General features: G+C 56.7%; 1 protein-coding gene across 7 annotated transcripts in view; it reads right to left on the minus strand.

Annotated features, from left to right (window-relative positions):
• The window catches only part of PALD1 (phosphatase domain containing paladin 1), a 48,320-nt gene that overhangs the window by 18,223 nt on the left and 6,988 nt on the right, over positions 1-23,109 (minus strand). For all 7 annotated transcript variants that reach the window (XR_008629290.1, XM_055132342.1, XM_004615426.2 and 4 more), the window contains exons 2-3: positions 3,402-3,615; positions 541-643 (exon numbers count right to left, since the gene is read on the minus strand). Coding sequence is in view for 6 of the 7 variants with exons in the window: in XM_055132342.1 (XP_054988317.1) it covers positions 541-643; positions 3,402-3,586 (288 nt within the window). In the remaining variant the exon portion in view is untranslated. The remainder of the gene's footprint in view (positions 1-540; positions 644-3,401; positions 3,616-23,109) is intronic.

The raw sequence follows: 23,109 nt of genomic DNA on the forward strand, positions 1-23,109 counted from the left end.
TAAAATAAGGGGCTGGAGCGACAGTGCAGCGGGGAGGGCATTTGCCTTGCACACAGCTGACCAGGGTTCAATCCCCAGCACCCCGTATGGTGCCCTGAGCATTGCCAGGAGTGATTCCTGCGTGCAGAGCCAGGAGGAAGCCCTGAGCATGGCCAGGTGTGGCCCCCAAACAAAACTAAATGAAACAAAATGAAGCTAAGTCAGAGACACTGCACACCTTCAGGAGAGGCTGTGATAGTGTCAGCGTGAGGGTAGCAGTGGAGGGGAGGGGCTTTCAGACCCCGGCCCTGCCCTGCTCTCTCTGATGCTCTGACGCAGTGGCTGGGGGCTGACTGGGCAGACAGGGAACAGTGAGGGCAAACGGCACAGAGCATCACGGAGAGAGAAGATGAGACCCCAGGAGACAGAGAAGGGGCAGGGGTACCTGAGCAAGTGGGATCAGGCCCCCAGAAGGTGGGGTGAGGACTGGCAGCATCCGGGGAGATGGGCAGTGGAGGAGGAGGACAGGGAGGGGAGAGGCGGGGCAGGGCGCCGGCCCACCTGCACCAGGTAGTGCTCGGGGCTGGCGTCGGAGAGCCGGCCCCGCGTGTAGTGCGCCTTGAGCAGCTCGTCGTGAATCTGGAACTCTTCCTTGCAGTTGTACCTGCCGGGGCCAGAACGAAGACTAAATCAGGCCCCTCCGTGGACAGGCAGTCCCCTCCACCTCGCCAGACCCCGCAGCTGCACCACCCCACCCCGACTCCGCAACCCATTTGTAGCAACGCCTTCTTGTTGTCTCCCATATCCATGCTCCTCTTTCTGCTTCAGTAATAGAACCCTTGAAATCTAACTGGGTCGTCGAGCTGAAAACTACATTTCCCAGCATCCCTTGCAGCTAGTCTAGTCATGTGATTTGCGTACTGGCCAATGAGAAGTAAGGAGGCGCTCCTAGCGCCAATTCCGGCCGCTCCCTCCAAGGAAAGGCGAGTGCTTCTATCTCTGGGCAATGTGCAGAATAGACAGGTCGAGCCATCCTGAAGCATTGCCTCTTCTTTCAACAGACAGAGACCTTCGATCTTTTTTAAGTCTTCCTTTCTAGCCTTTTCCGGGCCTGAGTGATAGTGCACCGGGGTGGGCTCTTGCCTTCTTGAGTACCATCGACCCGGGGTTGGATCCTTGGCATCTCCTATGGTCCCCTGAGCACTATCAGGAGTAATTCCTGACTGCAGAGCCAGGAGTATCCCCTGCATCGCTGGATGTGGCTCCAAAACCAACAAAATAAATAAAAATAAAAACGAAAGACAAACCAAAAAAATGCATTCTCTGGGGCTGGAGTGATAGCACAGCGGGTAGGGCGTTTGCCTTGCACGCGGCCAACCTGGGTTTGAATCCCAGCATCCCATATGGTCCCCTGAGCACTGCCAGGGGTGGTTCCTGAGTGCACAGCCAGGAGTAATCCCTGTGCATCGCCAGGTGCGACCCAAAAAGCAAAAAAAAAGAAAGAAAGAAAATACATTCTCTGTTCCGAATTATGGAGGATCATCTCCAGTCTCACAGTGCACCGGGGAGGTTCCTCGGACAGGCTTTTGGCTGGGCGTGACTCTGACTCCAGCCAGAGAGATAGTACAGTGGACAGGGCACTCGCCTCGCAGACAGCTGACCAGAGTTTGATCCCCAGCACCACATATGGAGTGATCCCTGGGCACAAAGCTAGGAGTCAGCCCTGAGCACCGCCAGGTGTGGGGCACAAGAACAAAAAGAAAAACCAACGCAAGCAGGGGACCTCGCAAAAAGGTCCTTTCCGCTTCACGGAGAGCTGCCAGGGGAGAGCTGCCTCGGGCAGGCTCCGGGCGGGCTGGGGAGGCATGCTCTGAAGTCCAAGTCCGCTGGGTACATGTTCACAGCACCCGCAATGGTTCTGAGCCCTCTGCGAGAACATTCCGAATGCCACCCCCACACGTCCTGAGGCCTGGGAGGGCACACTTAGATACATAAAATTAAGATTTGCCCAGATACGTGGGGTTTGCCCAGAGTGGAGTCCAGAAGAGGCAGAGTCAGACCAGGACACGCTCCACCACTGCCAAAACCTGGGTCTGATTTGTGCCGAGTGTCTTCACAGACCCGCTCTGGGCCACCAGCACAGCTCCCGCCAGCCCCTGTGCCTGCTGGCGGCTTGTCACCCTCTCCCTCGAGTTCCCCTGCGCCAGGCGGCCAGCTGGCGGCCAGGCTCCCACACGGGGCCTGTTTCCTTCTGTGCCCCGCCTCCTGTGCTGCAGAGAGCCCCAGTGGGCAGCGAGATGCAGGCCAAGGCACAGATGCGCCAGGAGATGCCCTGCCCCTCCCTCCACCCAGGCCGTGGGCTCCGAAGCCCCTGCGCCTTCATCAGGCCCCCCACAAAATGACAGGGTTCCAGAGTCTCCTTCCTGACCTGCTTCCAAACCCCTCCAGATGCCGGGTCAGAATAAACCCTCCTCCTCCTCCAGGAACGTCCCTGAATGTAATTTGGAGAACCAGACAGCAGCCTCCAGCTTTTTAACTTTCACAATCTGGGGTTTTCAATTTAAAATTGCAATAGTAATAAATAAATAAATCTAAATTTGATGTGTCTAAGTGCGTGAACCTCCTTTGAAGATGGTCAACCGAAAAAAATATTTTTCAACAACTTTTAGTTTATTAATTTATTTATGGAGGTGGAGGTGGGCTGGAGCGATAGCACAGCAGGTAGGGTGTTTGGCTTGCACACGGCCGACCCGGGTATGATTCCTCTGTCCCTCTCAGAGAGCCTGGCAAGCTACCAAGAGTATCCCGCCTGCACGGCAGAGCCTGGCAAGCTACACGTGGCATATTCGGTATGCTAAAAACAGTAACAAGTCTCACAATGGAGACATTATTGGTGCCCGCTCGAGCAAATCGATGAGCAATGGGATGACAGTGCTACAGTGCTACAGTGATGGAGGTGAAGGTGGGTCACACCCAGCCAGGAGCTATTCCTGGCTCTTCTTTGCTCAGGAATGAGCCCTGGTGGGCTCAGGGAAATATTCATGGTGTTGAGGATTCACAGCTAGGACAAGGAAGAGCCTTAACTTCCATGCTTTATCTCTGGAGCCCCCAAAATTGCTTTTCAAAGAGCATCTGCACTGCCATGATTCCCTCTCCAAGATCCTGGCACTGTGGGCGTGATTAAGTAACATGGGCACACACAGACACAGACACAGACACAGACACACACACACACACACACACACACACACACACACACACACTCACACACCAGCTCTGCTCTGCGACCTGCTTGCTGTGTGACTCCAGACAAAACACTCCCCCTCTCTGGGCTCAGCATCCCCACCCGTGCTGTCTGCCATCACCCTTTTGGGGACCCCCAGCCCTGCCTTCAGGAAGGTCCACGCTCCCTGTCCACTCACGTGATCACGACGGGGGCCACTTTGTTGGGGATGATAGACTTGGCCTTACTGTTGTGCAAGCCTGCGGTCTGGAAGGAGTGGACACTGAGCGTGTGCCGGCCGTCCATCGTGCCGCCGCCCTGCAGGCCATGGAAGGGAGCTCCCGCTGACCCTGCATGCTGGGCGGTGCTGGCCGTCGTCCCCATAGTTTGCCAGCGGCCTCAGGACCTGAGACCTGTGGGCGAGAGGCGAGCAGTCAAGGAGGGTGGGGAAGGCGCTGGCCCTGTGCCCACCCCGGCTAGCTGTCAGAGGCCGGAGAGGGCCTAGCTGCTGGGGCCAGAGGGGGTCCAGGTACAGATGGCCGAGAAGCCACCCAGTGCTTTGGGGAAATGGTGGGGACAGAGAGACATAAAGACCACTCCCAACTAGCGAAGACAGAGACGGACGCACAGAGAGTCTGGGGGCTCGGGCGCTGCCCTGCATCAGCTAAGCCCAGTCCGACCCCAGCACTGCATAAGGTCCGAGCAGAGCCAGGAGGGCACCTCCAGGAGAAGCCCATTCCCTCCCCCCAGAGCTGGAGCGATAGCACAGTGGCGAGAGTGTTTGCCTTGCACGCGGCTGACCTGGATTCGATTCTCAGCATCCTATATGGTCCCCCGAGCACTGCCAGGAGGAATTCCTGAGTACATGAGCAAGGAGTGACCCTGAGCATCGCCAGGTGTAACCCAAAAAAACAAGCCCCATCCCCCCCAAAATCTTATTAATTAGGAAGGGGGTTAACCCTCCAGTTTAGGGTCCAGGGTCCAAAGTGGGGGAGGCCACCCCAGAAGGCCAGGACTGGTAAAAATTTTATGTGTTTTATGAAATTTTATGAATTTTATGAAAATTCTATGAGCACACCAGGGCTCACTCCTGAGCACAGAGCCAGGAATAACCTCTGAGTACAGCTCAGTGTAAACCACCCCCTCCCCTATAAATAAATGAATGATGAAATAAAAACTTTTAAAAATGTTTTTTGACCATCTTCAAAGGAGATTTATGTACACTTAGGTACATAAAATTCAGACAGGGAGAATTTTTTTCTTTTTTTTTCTTAATTTATTTATTTTTTAATTAGTGAATCACTGTGAGGGTACAGTTACAGATTTATACATTTTCGTGCTCATGTTTCCCTCATACAATGTTCGAGAACCGATCCCTCCACCAGTGTCCATTCTCCACCACCAATGAACCCAGTATCCCTCCACCCTCCAATCCGTTCCCCCCCCAACTCCACCCCGCCTCTGTGGCAGGGTATTCCTTTTGTTCTCTCTCTCTAATTAGGTGTTGTGGTTTGCAATAGAGATGCTGAGTGGCCATTGTGTTCAGTCTCTAGTCTACATTCAGCCTGCATCACCCTTCCCCCGCGTGGTGTTCCCTTTTCTATCTGAGTTGCCCTCTCCCCAGCATGTGACGCCAGCTTCCAAGCCATGGAGTCAACCTCCTGGTACTTATTTCTACTATTCTTGGGTGTTAGTCTCCTACTCAGACAGGGAGAATTTTATATAATGTTATGAAAATTCAGACAGGGAGAAGCGGGAGGCATCACCCAAGGGAGCCTGGGGGTGTGGCGGGGGTCCTCAAGCTGGGGCGGATGGTGGGGCGGGAGCGAGCCACAGTAGGGCATTAGTGGTGGGTGTCACCAAACGAGGCCAGCGCAGTGCAGGCTTGGGGGTTCACAAGGTTTAAGGCAGAAGCAGGGTCCGAACTCAACATCAGCGCCCCCGCAGTCACAGGCCTCACAGTCACTGCCTCGCCATTCCTCCCGCGGCTCCCGCGCTCACGGGGGCACAGAGAAAGTGCCAAGCCTTGGGGCCGAAGAGACAGTACAGCGGAGAGAGTGCTTGCCTGGTACACAACCAACCTAGGTTCAATCCCTGGCACCTAGTATGGTATCCCCGGACCCGCCAGGAGTGATCCCTGAGCACAGAGTCAGGAGTCAATCTGAGTACTAACATGTATGTCCCAAAAATAAAAAAAGGGGGGGAAGGGCTGAATCCTTTTTCCTGGGTGGGGGGGGCGGGCAACACCTGCTACTCCCAGGGCAGTGCTTAGGGGACCCTGCAGAGTCACGGATTGAACCCAGGCTCCTGCACGCAAAGCCTTCACTCAACCAGCTGGGCCCCCAAAGTGAAGGATCTTCTGCTGACTTCAGCATGATCTATAACAACCAAGCACTGGAAACAGGAAGAACTGTCGACTGAGTCACCGGTCACCTCCAAGGCGGGATGCTAAAGACTCAGAATGTCTGGATGGCATGGAACAGCCTCCAGAAAGGGGAAGAGGGCTGGAGCAGGGAGGGTGTTTGCCTTTCACGCAGCCGACCTGGGTTTTATTCCCAGCATCCCATATGGTCCCCCAAGCACTGCCAGGAGTAATTCCTGAGTGCAGAGCCAGGAGTAACCCCTGAGCATCGCCGGGTATGACCCAAAAAGCCAAAAAAGAAAAACTAGAAAGAGAAAGAGAAGGCATCCAAGGCACAGCACATCCTGGCCACGGCACCAAAGAAACCACGGGTTTGTGCACAGACACCTTGACCTGTCCTACAGTCCTCGAAACTCCTAAGTGTTCCCATGTGTCAGCTCGAGCAACAAGGTCACAAACCACACTCCCTGCTGCTCACTTCCATGTCTCCTGTGATGACGCTCTTCTCAGAACTCAGAATATCTAAGTCGAAAGTCTTGGGCCGGAGGGCAGTAGAGTGGGTAGCACTTGCTTTGCACGTGGCCGACCCAAGTGTGACTCCCAGCACCCTATATGGTCCCCTGAGCACAGAGCCAGGAGTAAGCCCTTAGTATCCACCAGCCGTGGCCCCGAAGAAAACTAAAAACAAAATTAAAATATAAAGTTAAAAGCCCTGAGCACAGACAGGATGGAAGGATCTGAGCATCTTCTCCCCTGCCTGAGCACTGGACTCTGAGCCCAGCTGGCAGAATATCACCAGGACCGGGCTAGGACTACCTGAGCCTGCTTGGGAGAATCCCCAAAAGTAAAACCTTAAACAGGGGCTGGAGCGATAGCACAGCGGGTAGGGCATTTGCCTTGCACGCAGCCGACCCAAGTTCAATTCCCAGCATCCCATATGGTCCTTTGAGCACCACCAGGAGTAATTCCTGAGTGCAGAGCCAGGTGTGATCCAAAAAGCAAAAAATTATTTTAAAATAAATAAATAAAACCTACTTAAACAAGTAACGGACCATCTTGGGGCCGCCCGGAGCTGGCAGCAGGGAGGACGGAACCAGGCCTCCAAGTATAGGGCTGCTGGGAAGGGAAGGGGTGGGACCACATGCCAAGGGCACCAGAACTTCCGGAGAGCTTAGCAGCCACCAGCCCCAGAGAGCCCTGACTCTTGGGTTCAGGTGGGAGAGGGGGCAGCGCCCGGCCCCCTGCAACCCCACCTGTACCCAGAGGTCCTGGGAGCGACGACCGGCGGCAGTGGGCAGCCTGCACGCACGCGCCAAGGGCGCATCCAAGAGAAGGGACAACAGTCCCGACAGTGCACCCTCCCTCGCCGCCTTCAAAGGGCACGGGTGAGAGGGCTGGGCTGGTCCTCACGCGCCCCAACCCCGGCCACCCCCGGTGGCAGTGCTACAGCGGGCCCTCCAGCAAGTAGCCGGGGCCTGGACATAACATGTGTCCACTGTGGACTGGCTCCCCCGGCCTGGGTGAGCTCGAGGGCCGAGGCAGCACTCCCCAGGCCTCCCTCCCCAGCAGCCGTGTCCCGGAACCCCTACTCAGCTGCCCCTTCAGACCCTTCCCCAGCCACACCCCCTTGGGGTCTGGATGTGAGGCTTCTTCCCTCCTGCCCAGCCCCGCCCTCAGAGATCACAGCAGCCGGGCAGTGTCACCCAGGATGTCCAGGAGCACCTCTGCCCACGGTGGGTGGAAGGAAGAACCTTTCCAGCGCCCCAGCCCTGCTTCCTGCCCCGGGGACAGAGTGTAGCTGCCCCTTCTGCCCCCTGGTTCCACCACCCTTCACAGAGTCCACTGGAGCCACTGGCAGTGCTGGGGCCCCAAGACCCTCAGCTTTGTGGGGGCTCCTAAAGCCTCCTTGCCCCTCACACAGGGTCAGGCGCAGTGTTCAGCTCTCCCCACGCCCTGTGGTCCCGGCAGGATGACAGCCCCCGGCCCGAGACACTTTAAACCCCCAAAGACATGGGGTTAGAACTCTGTCTCCAGGGGGAGGGCGCTGGCCTGCACGTGACCAGCCCAGGTTCCATCCCCCAGCACCACCAGGAGTGGTTTCCGAGAGCAGAGTCGGGAGTAACCCCTGAGCATCACAGGGTGTGACCCCAAAACCAAAAATATCCGTAAAAAATAAATAAAAATAAACACCGAAGACCAACCTGAGTCTCTCTCCATGGTGCAGGCGTCACAGGCAGGTGGAAAGCTGCCTCCCCTCCCTCAGCTCCCACCCAGACTGCTGCCCTCAGCCCCCGATCCTCCCACATTCTACCCGCCCTCGCAGGTTAAAGCCCAGCTCGGACAGGAGGCCCTCCCTGCTTACACCCCACCTCCACTCCCAGAGCCCGTGGTAAGGCATCTCGGATGGGACATTCCACTCTCTTCCGTCATCATCGCAGGCTGCTCCCGGCTTGGGCCAGCCCGCACCCTGCCTGGCTGGGGGGGAAAGCTGGGCACACGTCTGCAGAGGGAACAGGCTGACACGGTCACTTTCTCTGCCCACCCACCCACGGTCAGCCCCCCGGCCACAATCAGGTGGGGAAGGCAGGAAGGACCTCGAGCCCCGTTAGAGCCCCCGTTAGAGCGGGGCGCCCCCGGGGATGCACTTCCCTCTTTCTGGCTAACGCATCCCTTCCACAGTGAAGGCCAGACTTCCTCGCGGGGGGGGGGGGGGGGCGGGGGGGGGGCCTGCCGGCAGGACCCTCCAGCGGGCATGCCTCTGCCCCACCCATGCCCCTCCCCCAGTCCCTATGACCTTCATTCCCGGGGCTCAGCAGGCGAGTGCGAGGGGGCGGGAGGGGGCGTGGCTTTGTGGGTTTTCAGCCTGTGCTATTGACCATTGTCCTTCAGGGAGGGGACGTGGGTTTCCGACCCACTTTCCACTAGACAGAACTGCTAAGCAGGGCCGATATGTTCATCTCCCACAGCTCAGCAGGTCCTCGGGCTCCTGCCCTGAAGCTTCGTGTCTCCCAAGGGCTGCCAGGCCCACCCCTCACAGCTGTGTCCCTCCATTTCCTTCCTGTTTAAGACTGTGGGTGTGGCTCAAGAGGCCGGGTGCACACGTGGCCTGCAGGAACCCTGGGGGTGAGACTCAGCACTGCAGGGGCCCTGCACACCCGGGATGGCTCGGGAAGCCACAAGAAAATAATATTTTTTTTTTTTTTGCTTTTTGGGTCACACCAAGCGATGCACAGGGGTTACTCCTGGCTCTGCACTCAGGAATTACCCCTGCGGTGCTCAGGGGACCATATGGGATGCTGGGAATCGAACCCATGTTGACGGTGTGCAAGGCAAACGCCCTACCCGCTGTGCTACCACTCCAGCCCCGAAAATAATAATTTTTAAATGTAAGATGAATAAAATTAGGCTAAAAGGCCCTAGATGTGGCCCTGTGAGAGGGTGTCTCCTGGTGTGAGCTCCAGGCTCAATCAGTCAATCAATCAACCAGTCAGGACACTGCTTTGGTTTTTTGGAGGGCCACACCTGGTGACGCTCAGGGGTTACTCCTGGCTCTGCACTCGGAATCACTCCATCTAGAGTGAAAGGAAAATGCTTCCACTGTGAACTGAGGGAAGCTGGCTGAGCAAGGCACACATCTGGGTGTCTGAGGCCCTGAGTTCCATCCCAGGAATAAAGGTCCCCTGGCCCAGACACGCCCGACACAGCCCCAGAGGTCCCCAAGCACCGCATGACCAGGTGTCAGAGGCAAATCCCAGACATATGCGGAGGGCACCAGGAGTGAGAGCTGCCTCTATTGAAAAGCAAAAGGGGAGGGGGAGATTAATATTACACTGTGGGGGACAGACAGCAGGGAGGGCGCTTGCTTTACACTCCGTTGACCCGGGTTCGATCCCCGGCACCCCATACAGTTCCCGAGCACCGTCAGGAGTAATTCCTGTGTGCAGAGCGTAACGCCTGAGCATCGCCAGGTGTATACTTGGTCCCCCTGCACCCCCCCCCTCAACATTAGGATGCGCTGTGGGCTGAAGAGAGAGCACGCACTCACGGGCAGCAGCTGTGGTGGCTCCCGGCACCACATCTGCTTTTCCAAGCACCACTGGGAGTGGCCCCTAAAGCAAAACGTAAACCTGGGGTGAGATCAACATCTTGAATAAAGCAAAGCCAGCGGGGTCCAGGCCCGCAGAAGCCCTTCCTCCACTGAACCTGCTGTTTCTGGTATGGATGCACAGCACAGCGAGCAGGGCACTTGCTGGCACACGGCTGACCCAGGTTCCATCCCCAGCACCCCACAGGGTCCCCCCAGCCCTAACAGGAGTGATCCCTGAGCTCCCCTGAGCGCAGAGCCAGGAGTGAGCTCTGAGCACCACGGGGTGTGGCCCCCAAACAAACCGAAATCATCTACTTTTGAACCAGTTTTTACGGATTCTGAGCAGAGAAAGAGTTCAGCTGGGGAACCAGGTGGAGGGGGGTTTCTGGGGGCATTTGGTGGGCAGCTGCCACTGTGGCTCAGGTCTGGTGTCCATTTGTCCTCGGAGGGTCTGATTCCTGGCAGATGTCTCCGCTGTCACGCTGAGTAGCACGGGAGGTGGCAGTGATGGGCAGAAGTGGGGGCGCCCTGAGCTGAGACCCCGGCAGCCCCCCGACCTCAGCCTGTCCTCCAGGACCCTCCAGGTTGGCCCTCGTGCCCAGTCAACCTTCCATCCTTGTCCAATGTGGGAAACAGCCAGAAGCAGAGGCGTGGGGGAAGGGCTCAGGGCCCCTACCCTGCCCCCCACCATCCCTCCTGGGGAGGAGGGGCAGCCCCTTGTTCCACTTCCTCCCCTCGACACTGCAGCTCCACTCCCTCTCCCCCTCAGGGCCCAGGATCAGGAATGCCCCAGGGAACCGCCCAGCCTCATCGCATCCTCCAGCATCCTGTGGGCTGACTCCCGCCACCCAACCCACCGTGCCCTGCCTGTGTCTGGAGCCCCCTCTGAAAATGACGCTCCACTGCAGGGCCCCCGAAATTGCTCCAAATGGGGCTCTGCTAAGTGACCTTGGAACTCCCTCAGACGAGGGGGGGCTGCCGGTACATCAGCACTTCAAAGGACTACGGAGGTGACCCCAGTTCCTGCTGGGTGTCCGGTCAGCACCACCTTCCCGAGACGGACACCGGGAGACCGGCAGGGAGGGAGGGAAGGATGCACTGCAGAGAGCCAGGGGCACGCGGGTGGGGGAGGGAGGGAGGGAGGGAGGGAGGGAAGGGCGCTCTCCAGGCCCACAGCCTCACACCAGGGCCTGGCCGCCAGATGCCTGCAGAGCGCAACAATGGAGCTAAAAATAGCAGAGGGATGAGTGACCAGCTGCAGGAAGCATCTGCCTGGCTCGGAACAAACAGCGAGGAAGTCCCGGCTACAGCAGACCCCTGCTGGGCCCAGGCCCACCCAGACCTGCCCTCAGTCTCATCCCCCCAACGCTCCACACCACTCACACTCACACATGCACTGTCACACACCTACACACTCACACACTCATACACACATTCACAAAGTCATAGTCACACACTCACACTCATACACACTCAGGCACACAGTCACACACACACATACACATTCACACTCTCACAGTCACACACACAGACACACACACACACACTGTCACTCTTTTTTTTTTTTTTTGCACTTTGGGTCACACCCAAAAGCGATGTTTCAGGGGTTACTCCTGGCTCTGCACTCAGGAATCACTCCTGGTGACGGTTGGGGGACCGTATGGGATGCCGACAATCTAACCCCGATCAGCTGTGTGCAAATGCGCTACCTGCTGTAGTATCACTCCAGCCCTCAAGCACACTCTCACACCCTCTTTCACTCACACAACACACTCTCACATTTGCACACTCTCAGTCACATACACATTCTCACACTCTCATACGCTCACACAAACACTCACGCACGCACACACACACACACACACACACACACACACACACACACACACGACAGAGCCTGAGCCCTCTCTGGTCACCAGCAGGTATGTCCAAGCTAGAGCCAGAGAACTGAGCCCCCTCTCACCGTGCGAAGAGGAAAGACGAGCATGTGCGCAAGGCTACAGAGGCAGTGGCCAGGCCAAGCAGCCTGGAGGCACCCCCCACCCCCCTGCACAAGAGGGGGCCCAGGCAGGACGCTCTTGCCTGCCCCAGAGAATGAATTCTAGCCTAAAAGATGTGGTTCCTGGGCGCACGAGCCACCTGGCACCAGTGGCCCCTTGGGTCCCCATCTTCCTTGTGCTCCCTTGTGCTCCCAACCTCTGCACTCAGTCCCAGCCAGTGCTGTGTCCGGAGCAGACGTCGACTCATAGCCCTTTGCAAAGAAGCAATGAACACCACAGCGGCAGCAACAAGAAAGTGGAGGGACATCTGGGGGCCCGGGGGGCGGGGGTGGGGCTGGGCAGGTGCGGCTATTCCAACAGTCATCACCGTGGCTTTGAAAATCCTGTGTGGCCACGAGGGCCAGAGCACCTGCCACGCGGTCCGGCCTCGACAGTCTCTCTCGGGCAACAGGACACGCCATCACCAAGCGTGTGGCAAGCAGCACGTGCTAGGGGGACCGTACCCCACAGCCAGAAAGGCGTGGAGCCCAGCACTGCTTCTCCTGACGCGTCAGAGGTAGGTGCCACCAATCCTCAGGGACCGAGTCCAGGACGCATCCTGCAGCAGAGCTTAAGAACGTCACGAAGGGCATAGAGTGCAAAAGGCAACAACACTGCAGGATTCTTCAGGTGAAACTCCAAACGTGGGCCGTGCTGGTCACTGGGGCTGAGCACACACGAGGGAGCAGGAAGGAGAGACGGGGTCCAGAGTCCCTCGGACCCGAGTGACCTTGGAGGCTGCGATCACGTCCCCTTACACTGCCTATGCGTGCCAAGCCCTTGCAGCGCTGGAAGAAACCATGTTTGTTGACCGACAAAGGGAAGTGTCTACCGCATATTAAGAAAAAGAAAATGTGGGGCCAGAGTGATAGTACACTGGGTAGGGCGTTTGCCTTGCATATGGACATCCTGGGTTTGATCACCCATATGGTTCCCTGAGCACTGCCAGGAGTAATTCCTGAGTGCAGAGCCAGGAATAAGCCCTGAACATCACCAGGTGTGGCCCAAAATGAAGAAAATGAGAGCCAAAGAGATAGTACAGTGGGCAGGGCGCCTGCCTTGCAACTGGTTGACCTGAGTCTGATTTCCCATATCACACAGGTTCTCGTGAGCATGATCTAGAGGCAGTGAGTGGAGAGCTAGGGGCAAGCATAGAGGGCCAGCAGGTGTGACCCCAAAACAAGCAAACAAGTCCCATCTGACCTGTTCAGGACTCAGGACAAACAAGAATGACAGGGAAGTGGGGTCCAGGGAAGTCCTCGCCCCATCCCACACTGCAAGCCAGTGACCCACCCAGAGTCCCCACCAGTGCACTGTGGTCGGAGGCCTTGCTGTGGGGACACGGGTCCTTCCTGGGCCTCTGGGCACCCCCAGCACGGAGGCGGCCACACAGACCTCACCTGGGGGAGCCCCATCCAGCCCAGCTCTCCGGACAGGACGTGAGCTGGGCCAGATGACGCGCAGGCCGACATTCCACACGGGCCCCCCTGCTGGGCACCCCTGGGGTCATGGGAGCGGTGCACGCAGGGGCCAAGGAGGAAACCGAGAGACCGGGGAAGGCAGGCTCATGGCAGCCCCATGCAGGGAAATGACTTCATTTCACACTGTGTCCTCCGTGCTTCCGGCCCTGGCAAAGCCAGGCCTTAACCCCAGGAGGCCCAGACTTCACAGGAACTGCACACAGAGGGGCCAGACTCTGGTTTTTTGCTGGCATCCCCCGCCTGTTACCCCCAGGCCGCAGGAAACGGCTCCGAGAGGCTGACAACAGGCAAGACCCTTCCCTCCTACCATGAGCTGTACAGACGAAGGCGATATGAAATCAAGGCTAGGAAACCAAGGATGACTTCCTGGAAGAGGAGGACACGGAGCCTTGAAAGATGAGCCACGTCTGACAGACAAGAAAGGCACAGACTGCTCAAAGGGCTCAGCATATGCTGGGCATGCAAGTGGCCCAGTTTTGTTTTGTTGTGCTTTTTTTTTTCCCCCTTAGGGTGGGGGAGGTGGTCCACACCCAGTGGTGCTCAGGGCTTACTCCTGGCCCTGTGCTCAGAGATCCTGGAGGGGCTGGGAGCACCATATGGGGCGGCAGGGATGGAGCCACGGCCAGCCCTGAGCAGGGCAAGCCTCAGTATCGTACTGTCTCTCTAGCCTGAGGCCCAGTTTCGATCCAGCAGGAGCAGCCCCTGAGGCACAGCAAGTAGGAGCCACAGAAGGGAGGAACAGGAGTGAACAGCTCCGGGAGGCAGAGGCAGAGCTCTGGGGCCAGGACACAGCATGGGGTGGGCTCCCCTGGCGACTCCCCCGGAGAGCAGGGTGCTGCTGTGTAGGCGCCACGCGCCAACTATCTATCACTCAGGGGCCTCCAGGCCAGGGAGTCCACAGTCTCTCCCCGCCAAGCCCACTGAACCTGGTTTCTTCATGGCAGAGAAGAAAAAGAAACTTAGGGGTGAGGGTGCCAGGTGCAAGGAATGACCGCAGACCCACAAATCACAGGGCATGACAAGGACTAGGGCTGCCCCCACCCCCCTGGGGCTCGGCCCCAGCAGCTGCTTTTTTTGTTTCTAGTTTGGGGACCACACCTGGCGATACTCAGTGCTTAACTCCTGCCTCTGCACTCAGTAATCACTCCTCCAAGTGCTCAGGGGACCCTCCGGGATGCTGGGGACAGAACCAGGGTCGGCCACTGCACACAGGGCCAGCACCTCGCCCGCTGTGTCTCTACACCCCTTCTCTGAAGCCATGTTCCTACACCCACACCCGGCACCCACGACAAAGTGCAACAACCAAACAACCATTCCCTGTTGTGTCCTTTCTCCAAACAGTCCTGTGGGCCACATACCATGGCTGTGCCTACACACACACACACACACACACACACACACAAGCACGCACGCACACGCATAGCCTTAGATGACCCAGGCAAGGTGCAGGCTTCTCCCCGTCCAGCAGGCAAAACAAAATCTAACCCTCGGGGCCTGAACCCGCCAGGCTGGGCATTCCAGCCTTCAGGGCGGCTTCCAGCAGACCAAAGGCTCCATCTTCCCGAGCCTCCGGTGGCAAAGGGAAGGGCAGGGCATAAACATCAGGGCACAGTAGGGGAAGAAAAATATTTTTAAGTTCCTCTCTTCCTGTTTATCTATCCTCTTGATCCCGAAGCTCCTGCTAGCTGTTTATTCAGGGGAAGTTCTGCCAAGTGTGACATCATGCCTCTGGCCACATGAACCCCGTCACCGCTGCCAGCCCTGGGCTGGGCACTGAGGCCCCTGTCACTGCAGGCTCTGCCTGGGCAGGCTCCTGCTCACCCAGGCTCTCCACAGGAGGTCAGGAAGGGTGGCCCCAGGCAGGCCGGAGGGGCTGCTGCCAGCTCCTCGACCACACCAGCTGGCACCGGCCAACACCCCACTCGGCTCTGCCCGACCGCAGGAGGAATGAGGATTCGAGGAAATGGCTCAAAGCCTGGGCCAAGCTGCGCTGGGGGCGGGACTGGGTGCTCGGGCTGCTCAGTGGGTCAGAGCTGCTGTGTGGCTTGGACCTGGTGATGGGGCGTCTCTGAGCTGCTGCTGCTGTCGTCGTAAGAGGGGCAGGGTGTGGTGGGGTTAGCTGAGACAGCACAGGGGCTGAGTGAACTCGGAGCACTGTGTATCCACACGGCCGACCGGGGTTCCATCCCTGGCATCACACGTGGTCCCCGGGTCCTGCCAGGAGTGATCCCTGAGCACAGAGCCTGGAGCAATGCTCAGTGTTGAAGTCAGCCAGATGACAGATGCTATGTGACTGCCCTATGTGAGGTCCCCAGAATAGTCAGACTCAGGGAGATGAGGCAGAAGGGTGGGGGCAGAGAGAGCAGACACTGAGTGCCTGCACTGCATCCCGGAGACCCTGTTTGCTTTCCCACACAGGCTATGATCCTTCGAGGAAGGAGGAGGGGAAGGGAGGGAGGGAGAGAAGGAGGTAAGGAATGAGGAAGGGAAGAAGGAAGGAAGGAAAGGAAGGAAGGAGGGAGGGAAGGAAGGAAGGAGGAAGAGAGGGAGGGAGGGAGGGAAGGAAGGAAGGAAGGAAGGAAGGAAGGAAGGAAGGAAGGAAGGAAGGAAGGAAGGAAGGAAGGAAGGAAGGAAGGAAGGAAGGAAGGAAAGAAGGAAGGAAGGGAGGACTGGAGCGAAAGGGAGGAGAAAGAGAGGGGCGGGAGTGATGGAACAGTGGATGGCTCTTGCCTTACATGAAGCCAACCTAGGTTCAATCTCCGACACACCATATAGTCCCCCACACACCATCAAGAGTAATTTCCGAGTCAAGAGCCAGGCATTACTGAGCACTGTTGGGTGTGGCCCCCCAAAAAAGGAGAAAGAGAAAAATAGAGGTGAGAGCAAGTAAAAGAAAAAAAACAGAAAGAAGAAAAAATGAGAAAAAGAAAGGAAAAGAGAAAGAAAGGGGGGAGAAAGGGAAAGTGTCTGCTGCCTGGGGCGAGTTAGCACTTAATGGACAGTGTTTCCATCTGGGAGGATGAACAGTGTCTGGAGATGTAAGTGGTCACCGGTAGGTAACAATGTAACAATGTGAACGCACTTAACTGCCACTGCTCAGTACCACTGAAAGATGCTCAGGGGCCTCTGGGCGCCACTTAAGCGCATCACTGGCCATGATTCCGAGACTCACAAATGAATCTCAGGGCAGAGCAGCACGCCACAGAGATGCTTCCAGATCCCAAATATTTAAATATTTTAGAATTCCAGGAACATGCAGCCACTTTCACAGCTGCGTGACACCTATACTAGTCATGGCAAGCAATACAAAATAAACGATTTAGCATCTGCCTAAGGGGCAGGCTGGGTGGTGGTGGAAAGATTCCAAATAGTGGCGGTGGGAAGGTGCAATGGTGGTGACTGGTGTTGAAATACTGAATGTAAACAATTATTGTGAACAACTTTATGAAAATTTAAAAATTCAAAAGAAAAGTAATGCGGAGTTCATGCCTGCTTCAATCAGCTTAATCAGTGGCTGAATAAATAGCAGTCCTCCTACATTAAAAAAATAATTTTAAAAATGCTCAGGGGCCAGGAAGTGGCTCAGTCGACTGCAGTGCATGTCTTTCAAAAAAGCAGCTCTGAGTTCAATCCCTCGCACCACATGGTCCCCCAAGAATCACCAGGAGTGACTCTTGACCCCAAAAACCAGAGTAGCCCGCAGCACTGCTGAATGTAGCCCCAAGTCCAAGTTTCTTTGGGGTGCAGGGGGAAGTGTGCATTGGCTGGGAGCAGCTGCTCAAACTCCAGTGCTCCACCTGCCCCCAGCTTGACCCTAGCAGCTGTGCTGTCTGCAGCTCTCAGCACTGCAGCCATTTCTGGCTGTGCTCAGCTCAGTGTCTACAAACAAGTGCCACTAAGCGGGTGCGACCCCAGTAAGCCGCCACTGACGAGTGTGTGGGGGCCAAGGAGAGAGAGCTCAGGAGCGGGAGCGCGTTCCTTACACCTCTGCGAGCCAGCACCACATGGTCCCCTGAGCACTGCTGGGAGCAACCCAGGTCACACCATGGAAGGCCCTATTTTTTAGGGGGCCACACCTGGTTATGTGTCCAGGGATCACTCCGGGCGCTGCTCTAGGGACCGTATGCAGTGCTGTGGATCAAAGCTAGATCAGCTGTGTGAAAGCCAAGTGCCTTAACCCCTGTATCATCCCTCCTACCAGCTCATTTTTCAAAGGAGAAAAGGCATAGTCATAAAAACTACAACCATGTGGCAACATATACCAAATGCTGCCATGTTACTTTTCCAAAAAGTCGCAACACTTTGTACAACCAGAACTCTTGAAGTGGCCTGGTTTCCCCCAAGTTCTCCCTAGGGGTCAGAGCCATTGTCCAGCAGGCACGGCTCTTGCCTTTAATGCTGCACATCTGGATGCCATCCCTGGTACCCTGACACCGCCAGGAGTGATTGCTGAGTGCAGAGCCAGCAGCAGTCCTGAGCACTGCCCAGTGTGCCCGCCCCCCCACCCCAAACAAACAAAAAGATAAAGACGCTCTACTAAAACAGATGTTTGGCATTCAGGACCCTAATGTGAGTCATTGGCCTTACCCCCAAATCATCCACCCATCCCAGCATCATTTTGGGAGGTCCAGGGTCTGCGACAGGGCACAATACACCCACCATGGGCAATTTCCCTGCAGCCTCCCCCACCCCCTGCTGCAAACAAGATGTCACTGTCACTGGGCAGGGGTCGTTGTTCTGCTTTTGTGGCTTTCCATGGGTGCTTCACTGCCATGCACAATGATGCATGCATGACGCACACTGACGCATGCTGACCCAGTTCACGTTTATGCACCTTTAAATTTCCTTCAGGGACCCAGGATGTGGGCTCAGTGGCAGAGCACTGGCCTGACAGGTGGAGGACCTGAGTCCAATTCCCCAGAACCATGAAAGAATTTAGAATTAAATCTTCTGAGAGGGGCTGAAATGATAGCATAGCGGGTAGGGCGTTTGCCTTGCACGCGGCCGACCCGGGTTCAAATCCCAGCATCCCATATGGTCCCCTGAGCACCGCCAGGAGTGGTTCCTGAGTGCAGAGCCAGGAATAACCCCTGTGCATCGCCAGGTGTGACCCAAAAACCCAAAAAAAAAAAAAAATCTTCTGAGAGAGCTAGTACAATGGGGAAAGCACTTGACCCACATGCAACTGATCTGGGTTTGATGCCCAGAACCTGCTATGGTCCCCTGAACTGGCCAGAAGTAATTCCTGAGCACAGAGCCAGGAGTAAGCTGTGAGCACAGCCAGGTGTGGCCCCAAAACCAAAACCATAAATAAAATGAAGGTAAACTTCCACTGAGAAAATGCAAACCATTTTACATGGTGGAGATGGGGTTCCTCTGGGGTCCTGGGAGGGTGCTGGGGACCAAACTCAGGGTCCCTCACATTCCATGAGCACTGACAGTGGGTTCTGTTTTCCTTTGACACACTGACACTGGCACTGCAACATGTGTTAATTAAACCATAGTCAAAGGTGAGCCACAGGTGGTAGTGCCAGTGTCACTGTGCTAGAAGGAAGTTCAGAGTCTGAGATTCGGCTGGACAGTAAAGACTAAATAAATAAAGAGGAAGTTCCGGGGGCAGGAAGATAGCCGAGTGCAGAACACATGCCTACCACGTGCAAGAATCCAACTTCGATCCCTGGCCCCGAGTGGTCCTCTAAGCACCTACAGAGGTAGCCCTGGGGATCCGTAAGTGTATCCCAAAGTATCGAAGGGCATGGCCCTACTGGACTCCAAAGACCGGCATCCTGACCACCGCTGGGCGTGTGGACAGAGCTCTGCCAACACTAGTCCCATCCCCCTGAATGTGGAATGTGGCCCCTTTAAAAAGACACAGCACGGTTCCATCCACCAGCGCACACAAGCAGAGCTTCAGGGACAGAAGCAGATGAAGGGCTGGAGTGGGTGGTGGCCGGCACTGCCCACACCCCGCTTTAGGCTGATGGAAACATACGTTAGTCTGCATGGCGGCGAGCATGGAAACACTTCCGAGTCGCTGGCTTTAAACGGGTGGTCCGTGTGCACTCATATGAATTCCAGCTCAACGGACTATAACCAGAGGCCTCTGATGACCCAGGCCGGCTGCAGGAAGCTCCCCGCCAGACCTCTGTCCTCGGTCTCCCCTGAGCTGTCCGTCAAGGGATCAGAGAGCAGCTGAGAGGAGCCCGAAGAGCCAACTCAAAGGACTGTGGTGCTTATCTGTGGTGTGGGTGGGTCTATCTGGGGGTCATTCCCACAGTGCTCAGGGGGCTACTTGCCCGCTGAATGCTGGAGCACCTATTTAGTATGCAAGAAGTCTGGGTCTGATCCCCATGGTCGTCAGAACGTCCAAGTACAGTACCATGATTAGCCTCCAAGGACCACAGACGTGACCCACAGCAAACGAGAAATGAACCCATCTGTCTCCAGCCTACCCCATGGGGGGGGACAGGTGTGTGTCCAAGATGCGGAGCGCCGCAAAGGCCCTCTGGGCCGCAGGAAGAGAAAAGAGGCTGAACCGCTCGACCGAGAGCACGTCAGCACGCCTGTGGGGAAGTGACTCACTGGCCGGGAAAGACGCTGACCACAGCCATCGGAGGTGGACGCAGGAAACTCAGAGCAGGACAGACCCTTCCTCAGGACGTGGCGGGCCCCCCCACCCCCACCTCAGAGACAAAACCACCCCGAGCGCCCGGCCCCACAGCCTGGACGGGGCAGTGGCACCATCACAGGGAGGGTTGGCTCACGCGTCCCTCTGCAGACAGGAGGAAGCCCAGGCTGGGGAGACAGGCAAGTGGGGTGCACCCAGACCCCCGAACTTAAGTGTGCACCACCCCTCAGAGAGACAGGCCCCTCTGTGCCTCTCCTCCTGACACCTGCTCTGAACGGAACACCCCCAGTCTCTCCTGAAGCCTCCCTGAGCCCCAGCCCGAGCCCAGGCTTCCCCCCCACCTCTCGGGAGACAGCGCCCCAGAACCAAGGCGAAGGGGAAAGCTGGTCCCTGAGTCACCAGGCATGCCTGAGCCCCTGGGCATCCCCGCATCACAGTCACACAAGGTCAGTGGGCCTGCGGGCAGCACCAGCTCTGGGAAGGAGAGAAGGACAGACATGAAAGGGAGGGGCCAGCAATGACGCTTCAATGCCATTCTTTCCTAAAAGTTGGGTACGTTTTTTTTTTTGCTGGTTTTTAGGGGCCCACAGGGGTTCTGGGGACTGAGCCTGGGTCAGCCACGTGCAAGGCAAGCACATTATCCGCTGTCATGTCTCTGGACCCGTACTTTTATTGTTGCTGTTACATTAGAAGCATTTCCCAGAGCCACACTGTGGAACCGTGTGGGAACTCAGAGTGAGCTGAAGGCTTTCCACACGCTTCCACATCACTGGGCCGAGCACTGCAGCTACCCAGGAGAGCCGCCAGCCTCAGCCCTCTGCGTGTCCACCCCTGGGGAAATGGAGGAAGACAAAAGCCACGCTGATAGCGAGCAGCAGCGAAAGGGCCAGGACCAGGCGGGGCCAGGCGTGGGAGGGCACTGAGTGCCAGAGCCAGAGCCCGAGGACGAGTCTGCCAACATGCCTGGGAGAGAGCAGCTGGACACTTGGCATGGAAGAATATTTAAATGGGGAGGGGCTGGAGCAATAGCACAGAGGGTAGGGCATTTGCCTTGCAAGCATCCAGCCTGGGTTTGATTCCCAGCATCCCATATGGTCCCCCGAGCACCGCCAGGAGTAATTCCTGAGTGCAGAGCCAGGAGTAACCTCTGTGCATCGCCGGATGTGACCCAAAAAGAAAAACAAATGGATGGGGAGTGGGGGGGGACTGGAGAGATAGGATAGTGGGGGAGGATCTCGCCTGGCATGCAGCTGACCCCATATGGTCTCCCAAACTTTGTCAGGAGTGATGTCACAGCACAGAGCCAGGAGTAAGCCCTGAGTGGCACTGGGTGTGACCCATAGCACCCAAATATATATGTACGAATATGGATACTGGGTGTGACCCACAAAACCTATACAAATATATACGTGTATATATACAATTTTTTGGTAAAGAATTGGAGGCGGCAGGGAACAAGCTAGCTCAGTGGTAAAGCGCCTGCCTTGCAAAGTTTGAGGCCCTGAGTTCAGTTCCGGCATCACCTCCCTCGAGTCTGATCTGGCAGTCCTGCCACCTGGGAATCCCCAAGCCACAACCGTCGAGTCACACTCGGGCCCCAGCGGGCACACAGCACCACAGCTAATGCAGGTGTCCTTGTGAGCACACGCCAGCACTCTGGCCAAGTGACCACCAGCCCTACAATAACAAAAGTTAGGGAAGGGGAATAAAAGGGAAAAAAAAAAGCACTTTCTGTGGGCCAGAGAGATAGTACAGCAGGGAGGGCGCTTTCCTTGCATGTGGCCGACCCAGGTTCGATCCCTGACACCCCACATGATCCCCTGAGTCCTCAGAACCAGGAGTAGCCTCAAGCCTCACAAGGGGTGGCCCAAAAATAGAAGAAAAAGAAAACAGTTTTTATTTCTCCTTTGGGCATCCTCAGCAGTGCTCAGGAGCTCCAGTGCGTCCCCGTGACTCTGGACCCAGGGGTACAGGCCTGGAAAGCACATTTGGGCCTGCAATATGGGCAAGGCAGTAATGCTCAGCCCTGCAGTGCTCGGCACCACCAGGGCACGCCCAGCAGTGCTCAAGTCTACTTTTGGCTCTGAGCCTGGGGTTGCTCCTGGCAGTGCTCAGGGGACCATGCAGTGCTGGGGAGCAAACCTGAGCCTCCTGCCTGCAAAAGCCCATGCTCTGCGCTTTCAGCTAGAGCTCTGGACACCCAGTTTTTGGTTTGGGTCACACCCAGTGATACTCCTGGCTCTGCGCTCAGGAATTACTCCTGGCAATGCTGGGGACCATAGCAGGAATCAAACCCAGTTGGCCGTGTGCAAGGAAAACAAACATCCTACCCACTGTGCTATGACTCTAACCCCCAGATTCCCAATTTTTTTTTAATTTTGTTAAAGAATGTTTGGAAAATCATCGCACCCATTTTGCAGATGAGGAAACTCAACCCAAAGACACCTACCAAAGGGCCAGAGAGATAGCACAGGGGGTAAGGCACTGGCCTTACACGCAGCTGACCCCAGTTTGATCCCCAGCATTACACATGGTCCCTGGCACATCATTACAAGTGATCCCTGAGCACCGCCAGGTGTAACATGCGCCCCCTCCCCCCAAAAAATAATGCTGCTGTGGGGGGCTGGAGCAATAGCACAGCGGGTAGGGCGTTTGCCTTGCATGCGGCCGGCCCGGGTTCGATCCTCAGCATCCCATATGGTCCCCCAAGCACCGCCAGGAGTAATTCCTGAGTGCAGAGCCAGGAATAACCCCTGTGCATCATCGCCTGTTGTGACCCAAAAAGAAAAAAAAAAATGCTGCTTTGGCCAGGCTGCACAGCTCCAGCCTGACTGGGGCCGGTGGAGGAGAGCAGCAGGCAGGCCAGGGCCAGGCAGGGCACTGGACCCTTCTCTCAGCCATCAGAAAACCAGAGCTTCCCAATAAGTCTCCAGGGAGCCCGCCACAAGCTCTGTCAGGATGGGCAGTCTTGGGGGTCAGAGACTGGGCACCCAGGAAAAGGGGTCAGCCAAAAGCCAATGTCCCACTGGACAGGGAGGCAGACGGGAAGGGTCAGAGCCAGGTGGGATAAGGTCCCTCCCGAGCAGGACCCTGGGGGGGCAGGGGGGACAGCACCAACCTTGGGAACCCAGGAGGAAGCACTTAGTGACTACGGGTCGCAGTCAAAGGGGACACGTCCACTGGCGACTCTGACCAGCAGGAAAGGAGTTAACTCCTCCAGGGGGCCCAGGGATCCAGGAAAAGTAAAAGGGAAGGGGGATTTCCCCCTCTGTTTTCTGAACAGAAAGCCCCAAAACCCGGACAGAACCAG

This window comes from Sorex araneus, chromosome 3 (assembly GCF_027595985.1).
Source record: "Sorex araneus isolate mSorAra2 chromosome 3, mSorAra2.pri, whole genome shotgun sequence".
NCBI lineage: Eukaryota > Metazoa > Chordata > Mammalia > Eulipotyphla > Soricidae > Sorex > Sorex araneus.